Raw genomic sequence first — 8010 nt, 5'->3', positions numbered from 1 at the left:
GTTGCACATAGTTTTTGTATTCAAAGGTTGAAAGCTTTGCATAAGAAAATAAATGCCTTATTTGTGTGGGACTGCATTGATATGCAACAACCTAAATAAAAAGATTTAATATGAAAAATATGAATCATATAGCTTTAGCATATCATGATTTCTCTTTGCAATTGATACAAAACAAAAGTAAAACAAAAGCTAGATTTGATCTGAATTAAAAAAGCAATCATGTTTCTTCATTGTTCCCATATATATCTGTAGAGGTTTCACTTAATTATCGTTCTCCCAGTAAAACATGAGGCTTATCCGCAACCATATTAAAATTATTCATCAATTTTATTGAGCTTATCACGTTTCATGCCCCAAGGCACGATGTTCCAGTCTACTTGCGCCCCCTGGCGGACCTTTAGAAATGATCGCATGTCTCTATCCTCGAAAAACAAATGTTTTTTCCTTAAAAGACAGATCTCATATCTTTCAAAAATAGACCCTTTCTGGATTGAATGTGTAAGACCATTAAATACTTAATGCGGAAAGTTTGAAGCTGCAGTTTTTTCGGATAATAAATTCAAGTCCAGGCTGATTTTCTTACTAATCAAAAGCAATAAACATACATACAAACATTCAAACATACACATATACTTGTATCATTCCTTATTTCCTTTTTTATGGCCGATTAAGACCCTACAAATTGAGAAAACCAAGCATTAATCCTATTGCAAAAAGCAATTCATCACAGTTAAACCAGCCATTAAATTAATCAGTCCTTCAGATAATAAATCACTGTTGATTTAAACCTGTGCATCAATTATCAGGCAATCCATTTGTGAGAAAGAAGACAAAAACTGGACAGAACCGTTTGGGCGGAGAGAGAAGAGGTAATGTGTGGGTGCAATCAGACCAAAAATACAATTTTCAGTCTTCTCTTAAAGTTTACAGGTTGAATCAGAGAAAATCACAAATAAACCCTGAGAAGCGACTGTAGAAAATGAGCTCTTTGAGCCAACGCTCATAATCACACCTGTCCGATATATTTTCCATATATGGCAGAACTGATTCGTCAGTCTGTGCTATGGCTGGGACATACTGTACTAAAAAGGAGACGAATGGGAATGTCAAAGCTCATCCTTCTCCATTTGCTTAAAGGCTTCCAAGTCCTCCTGCCAATCAGCCATAAGCGAGTCCACCGATCGGCTACTTGAGTCCTCATCCTCTGCAGGCTCCTCCCCTACGTCCACAGCGACATAACTGCTGGCCCCACCCTCCGCTGGCCCCACCCCACTTTCTTGCCCTTCCACCGCCTGTTCCTGAGTAGTGACTTGTGATTGGTCAAGAGGTTCAGAGGAGTCAGAACTGTGCTCTTTCTCCTGCGTGGAGCAGTCCTCTTCCTCTGTGACATCCGTACCTATGATGAAAGGAGGGTGGTTGAATAAATGGTGTTTGCATAAAATCTAAACCTAATATACTAAGCAAAAACCTGTGTTAGCTTCGTTATAAACAAAGCATCTTTCAAGTGGGTTTGACGCACAAAGGGAAACCCAAGGAGGAGAGGTACTTACTGCCATCCAAGAGGGTGCCCGGGAGGGCTTTCCCTTTAAAAATGGCTTCTGCTCATCCAAGAAAGAAAGGAAATAAGAGAAGCATTGTAAAAGGAGGACAGTTACAAATACTGAGGGAAGGAAGAATAAGAAAAAAATGAAAACAGAAGGAGCAACATGCATAACCTCTCACTATTTTCTCAAGTTAGATCTTAATATAAAAAAGATAATCGAGCAAAATTAAATGAAGTACTATCTCATGCTTCTGCTATGTCTTAGGAGGCGTCTCACCTCTGTCTCTTGCTTTATCACTAAGCAGCACCTCCACCTCCCTGTATTCCTTCAGAGCCTCCAAAAGGATGTTGCCTTCTTTGTGGAACAGGAAGAGGAGAGGCAAAGTGACATCATCAGTGTTCCGCCCATCTCCTGCCATCTGGAATAATGGGGCAGTGTCACTGCTGCTGCCCTCATTATCATCTAAACAAAAATAATCACACCAGAGAAAAATACAATTAAAAATGCTTTGTATTATACATGACCAAACAAAAAATAGCCCAAAAAAGGTTAGCTCTCCTTGGCCCATTCATAAGAGAATTAGCAAAACTGAGATGTTTTTGATGAATCGGTGGTAACGTTTCTCACCGATGACAATGCCTCCTATGGCCCCAGCTTTCTGAATATGCCTGGCCTTCTCTGCAAACATGCACTGGCCCCTCTGCAGCAGAGCAATCCGGCCAGCCACAATCTCACCATTAGTCAACTCGGAACAGCCGTTGTAGGGCTCGGCTACGGTTACGAACCCACGCACCTGAGGGAGAGCAAAGAGAGATGAGAACGGCATACACAATACAGCATGACTAATATTCACACCCTTCAGCAAAAACAAATCAGAAAGAATACAGATACAAGAAAGGTCAAGGTCACAGTTATCATACTCACCCCAGAGCTGCTTTTGAAAAGATCCACTCCGAACTGCGCGGGGCCTGCGGTCAGTACCACTCTACCAAAATAAGGGTGTGACACAATCTGAACAGCTTGTGGAGGAAGCTGCTCTTTCTGCTGCTGGCTGGAAAGCTCCATCATCTCCTGCATGAAACGCATGCCGTCCTCTGCAGCAACTGCGCTCACAGCCTGCGGAGGGAGAGAGTTGTGGGATGGCGTTCCTTTTGGATTATAACACAGACTGACAGGCCACCAAGTTAATTAGCTATACTTGAAGCATTTATTCTGTTTCATTTCATTCACACATTTAAATGCCATATGAATGTTGGCAAACATCTACTGGGCCTTCAAAGTTCTAAAAGAGACCTTGTGTGTTACCTGTGTTGCATGCTGAACGAGTTGCACTCTACCATCCTTCAGGTGGATGAGACTCACACCCATCCGTCTCAGCAAGTCCAGGTGCTCTGGATTATTGGCCATGAAGTCCTGAGCCCTCAATGGAGGAAGGCCCATACCAGGCTCTCTGCAGTATAGAGAGAGACAAAAACAAAATGATGTTGAAATCTCAAACATAAAAGGCTTGTCTTAGCGATCGCTATTGAACATGTAACATGCTACAGAAACACAGTCCAGATGGTCAAACGTTCTCACCGTTGGAGCGCCGGGCGTGGAGAGCTCTTATCTACAGCACTCCTGATTGGTTCACGAAAATTGCGTGGGAAGGCAGGGTCAGGAAAGAGAAGCTGGGTGTTGGGGCAAGTCCACTCAAAATTTGAGTCATCAAGGTCCTCTTCAGCCTGGGGTGGCAGAAAGACATAAAATTTGAGAAAGCAGCACACCACTAAAATCTCAGAATAAAAAGAATACTCGGAAACAAAAGAGCTCCTTATATTAAACTCAACACTGACTAGTGGTTATAGTAAAAACCTAGAGGTACACAACACAGAACTCTAATGATGCTGAGGTGCAATACCATATTATCAACCACAGGGGGCGTTGAGTTCGAGGCAGTAGACAGAGAGAGAGGGAGCAGGTGTGCTTCGGTTGTAAAGACGTAGTCTTCCACATTAAAAGGCAAATCCTCCTCTTCAGCAAACAGCAGGAACAGGTACTTAAACATCTCCGCCAAGAAGAAAGAGTCCATGCTGAAAGAGATAAATGCTGTGAGTCAGCCTGTTGAGACAACAAAACTCTCAGTTATGAAACTCCTTTATTTAATCATATTTCCTCTTTTTACTCATAAATGCTCCTTTTACAAAACCAAGTCAAACTGTATAACACCATTACCAATAAACCATCTCTCAAGCAACATGCGTAAGCAACATTACCGGTCCTCGTGACTCCCTGTCCTCACATCCTTCATAGCAGCAAATCCACAGGGAACTCGAGCGAAGCGGTTCAGATTCTCCAGAATGGTCCGCCCCGCCTCCAGATAATACGGATCTTTGGTGGCCTTTAAGAACAAAGGAAACACAGCGTTAAAGGGATAGTTCACCCCAAAATTAAATTCTATCATAAACATGTTGTCCAAACCCATTTGACTTGTCTAAAACCAAACAACATGATAGGAAGAAAGTATGAACAGTCTCCATAACTGTACGGGAAGGTTCCTAAAAATGTCTAAAAAAGTCATACAGGTTTAAAGCAACACAACATTGAGTGTCTTTCAGTCCTGACTGAAAAATCACTTGAATCACTCGAATCCCTTCACATCGCATGTGATTACATTTGCTGGATGATTAGCGCCAAGGAAGTAGGCTGAAAACTCGGTCGCTCATTTATACCTTATAAAGAAAGTAGGTGCTTTCTGCAAACTCTGGCCGTAGGGGATGTTGGGCCCAGTGAACCCTGAAATCAGTGGTGAACGCCTGACAAGATGATGCAAAAGAGAGATAGTTGGGTGGTAGAGCAAAGCCAAGGCCAGTCTGTAAACCATGCACGTTGACAACATTCAAACAGTTTTAGACAGACAGCTGAACAGAGGATCTATTGTACCTCAGGGAGGAAATTATGTTTTTTGGTGACTTGATAAAGCATTTCGTGTGTCTCTATGGCTGGCCGAATATCCCCCTTTAACACCTGCAAAGAGCCAAGAAGCGCAGATCTTTAAAGTTTTCATATTCCTGACAATATGCAAAGAAAGAGACAATGGACACACTGATTTTGCACCTGCAGTCCAGGGAAAAATGCAAGCAAGGAGTCCATCCAGGTGCGGGCCGGTAGCAGGGGTTTGTGGATGTGGACGTCCAGTAGCAAAGGAGGTTGGCTGATATATTTCATTATGGATGCGTAGTGCTGCAACATACCAAGCGATCACAATAAATGTTTAGAACTTTTCCTAAATCCACTAATTGAAGTAAAACTTTATATACTCACAATATTAAAACGCTGCAGATATTGGTCATCTCCTAGTAATACATAGGCCTTCATCAAATATTCATAATAGGAATCTATGCCTGCGCCAACTCCGCTATCTGTAAGGAAAAAATGACAAAAACATTTCAATGTAAACTACTTTGTCTTAACATGTGAACACATCCACCGCTGTTTGGTTTCATTTTTGTGTAAGGCTCACCCCTGCGCACCCACTCTCCCGAATGGATGTTAATGGTTGTTCCCACGAGATTACTATTCCTCTGTCTCTTCTCCCAAAGGAAGTCCAGAGCTCTTCTCGCATGGGCCTGTGAACAATACGTCAAAATGACAACACCTAAATATTGGCCTATTTTAATACATTAGTCATCGCAAGTCTCTTTCAGCGAAGCCACAGAAAACATTCCTGACCTGAAAATAAGCAATCTGTTTCCCTTGGTTGTATAATTTCTTGCAGACAGTACATTTAGGTCTTAACTAATTGGAATATACATTCTGCAGACTGAACCAGTACAAACATTCTGAGAATCAACATTCTGCGGCTACATAACTCCATTGTTTGTTATGCAACAACCACATTTGTATTTACAGAAGATAACTTAGTGGTCTTAACTATGCAGATAAACAGGAAATGTACAGAACGTCATGTTTTCAAATAATTATCTTTTCAGAACATAATAATAGGAACACAAAAGCAATGCTATTAGCTACTTAAAATTAAACTGGTAACATTATGCAATGTTGATCTGATACCTCAAATGTGGGATCTCCGGTAAACCGGCTCAGGGCTGCAAATTCCAGTATAAGTGTACCAGCACAGGCAGTGCAGGTGTCCGTTTCTGTGCCTGTACGGGTCTCGGGTCCTCTGACTCCATAACGCAGATTCACCTGTAAATGCAACCCATCACATGTCAGAAAAATAATTGAAATTAAATATACAGCACACCTTAAAGTACACTACGATAACAAAGACGTCATCAACACAGACCTATTGTGTAATAACTGCAAATGTGGTGACTAAGCTGAGAATGTTTTGTAAGTTTACAACAAAACTGCAAGCCAGTAAAATATGCCAATGCCGACAAGGAAGGGAACAGTCATGCAGATAATAAGACTGTGCAGTTATGGTGGGGAGTCACAGTCTCCTTATTCACTCCACTAAGGCAGATTTTTAACAAACCACTGCCATGCCGAGCACAGCCAAACAGGAAAGAGTGTTAGCTAGCACTATAACCACTACAAGGCTATTTCATAGACTGTCCAAAGAAAATCCAGGGACATAGAAAAGTGAACATATTTTCATACCCCTGATAGTATTTCAGTCGTGCATGTTGCATGTGTGTACACGTGTGTGATCACTCACTCTAGGGTAAGGCAGGCCACTGCTGGTGTTAAACGCAGGCAGCAATCTGAGCCCAAGATCTTTGGCCATGTGCAGCAGTTCATCCCGGTACCAGACCATTCCACCGCTTTCCTTCAGCATGACGGCCATGGAGTGACCCCCCAGCAGTCCACTGAGAGAACAGAGGTTTAACTCAACCAAAGAATTCACAATTCACTATACACATTAGACTAAAAATAGATCATATACTATTTACAACTGTACAGAATTACTTACCCTAGCACACGAATATTGGTCTCAAATACAGACACCACGATGTCATTATCTAAGCGTACATCGGTCACTACTCTCCTCACTGCCTCCTCAAACTCCACCGTCTTATTCAACAGCTGTGGGGCGTCAAACCAGGCAGTAAGCAAACAACCCTGGGTGTGTGAGTTAACATTTATATTTGTCTGCGTGTGTGGTTTCGTGTTGTGCTTAAGGTGTTACTTACCGCAAGAGTGTCAAGTGTGTCGACAAGGGTGAGCGAGAACCTGCAAGAACAGGAGAACTGTTTCTTTTTACTGCATTTCAATGAATTACAAATGAATCACAATGCCACTTGTGGATCTACAATTTCAAAACTTGTCCACTTAATTATCGTCTACGACTTACTTCCCCAAGGCATCATCTATATCCCCTCGACTAGGCTCTAGTCCACGCACTCGTCCACGGCAGGTCAAGGGCATCAGCTCGTCTGCAGGGTAGGCGTGGTCCTTCAGACAAAAAAATGTGAGATGGAAGTGGAACCAGACAGTTGTTATCTACAATCAGACCTCTCGTGAGTGCATTTGTTCTTTGAGTTGAAACGAGGCTGTCGCATTCCAAAGACACATGATTATATGTAAAGACGTTGTTTGATTTGCAACCTGTTCTACCTAGCAAATTATGTGAGAGGGGATTAGTGTCAAGAAAAACTCTGGAACATTATGTGCTGGAACAATATGTTTTAAAGGGACAGTTCACCCAAAAATGAAAATTCTGTAATTTTATTTATTCACCCTCAGGTTGTTCCAAACCTGTATAAATTTCTTTGTTCTGCTAAACACAACGGAGTTTATTCGGAAGAATGTCAGTAACTAAACAGATCTCATCCACATTGACTCCCATAGTATTTATTTCCCCTACTATGGCAGTAAATAGGGGATGAGGTCTGATTGGTTACAAACATTCTTCCAAATATCTTCCTTTGTGTTCAGCAGAACAAATATATTTATACAGGCTTGGAACAACCTGAGGGTGAGTAAATTATTACAGAATTTTCAATTTTGGGTGAACTATCCCTTTAAGAAACAGTCTCTACGATATTATGCACTTCTGTACTTAAAGAACCACAAAAGCAGTTAAACAGTACTGTATGGTGTGTACATACCATGTAATTCTGATAAGCGTGGTCAAACATTTCCAGAACTTGGTTCCTGAGAAGAAGGCAAAGCAATGTCAGAACAAACACATTTCTGAGGTTATCATTTACAGGTCAAGTGATCTCTTGAGTTTAACTCAAACTTTACCTAAGTTTGCTCTTCTCCTCTCTAGTCATGGTCTCAGACAGCCTGATGAAGGTTCCCAAAAATATCAGCAGCCAAAAAGCAGGCAACATTGTCGCAGAACGAAGCATCCACAATCCCAACATGACTTTAATCCACAGGTGTCACGATGGACCACTCCTCACCATCACACGGATGAAGGGTACACTTCAATAGACACCTTGAGCAGATGTCTGTCAAACTCTCTGTTGTCTTAGATGAGTTGTTCCATCACTTCCATATGTAGAAAGATTCC

General features: G+C 41.7%; 1 protein-coding gene across 3 annotated transcripts; it reads right to left on the bottom strand.

Moving 5' to 3' along the window:
* Positions 1 to 308: 308 nt before the first annotated feature.
* edem3 (ER degradation enhancer, mannosidase alpha-like 3) lies at positions 309 to 7867 on the bottom strand. 3 transcript variants are annotated; one of them, XM_057356191.1, is made up of 21 exons: positions 7740 to 7867; positions 7601 to 7646; positions 6844 to 6944; positions 6683 to 6722; positions 6463 to 6575; positions 6208 to 6358; positions 5598 to 5732; positions 5047 to 5152; positions 4848 to 4945; positions 4641 to 4766; positions 4467 to 4550; positions 4256 to 4339; positions 3800 to 3924; positions 3445 to 3616; positions 3123 to 3268; positions 2850 to 2994; positions 2469 to 2660; positions 2172 to 2337; positions 1821 to 2006; positions 1551 to 1598; positions 309 to 1396 (listed from the first exon to the last, which is right to left on the bottom strand). In XM_057356191.1, exons 1-21 carry the CDS (start codon positions 7859 to 7861, stop codon positions 1107 to 1109), a joined length of 2676 nt encoding a protein of 891 aa, XP_057212174.1. In that variant the 5' UTR covers positions 7862 to 7867; the 3' UTR covers positions 309 to 1106. The 3 variants fall into 3 exon arrangements, with proteins under 3 accessions (XP_057212174.1, XP_057212175.1, XP_057212176.1); XM_057356192.1 differs by lacking the exon at positions 1551 to 1598; XM_057356193.1 differs by lacking the exon at positions 4256 to 4339.
* Between the last annotated feature and the right edge of the window lie 143 nt (positions 7868 to 8010).

This window comes from Triplophysa rosa, linkage group LG17 (assembly GCF_024868665.1).
Source record: "Triplophysa rosa linkage group LG17, Trosa_1v2, whole genome shotgun sequence".
In the NCBI taxonomy this organism is placed as follows: domain Eukaryota; kingdom Metazoa; phylum Chordata; class Actinopteri; order Cypriniformes; family Nemacheilidae; genus Triplophysa; species Triplophysa rosa.
The sequence above is the reverse complement of the archived record's forward strand: the minus strand, read 5'-3'. Positions and strand labels throughout refer to the sequence as shown.

Bases quoted from the DNA above. Each gene is read 5' to 3' on its own strand.
- edem3 (XM_057356191.1), bottom strand. From the start codon at position 7,861: ATGTTGGGATTGTGGATGCTTCGTTCTGCGACAATGTTGCCTGCTTTT. The intron at 5,153-5,597 runs GTATCAGATCAA...TATTGTTCACAG, and splicing joins CCGGAGATCCCACATTTGAG to GCCCATGCGAGAAGAGCTCT. The intron at 2,007-2,171 runs GTGAGAAACGTT...ATTTTTGTTTAG, and splicing joins CATAGGAGGCATTGTCATCG to ATGATAATGAGGGCAGCAGC.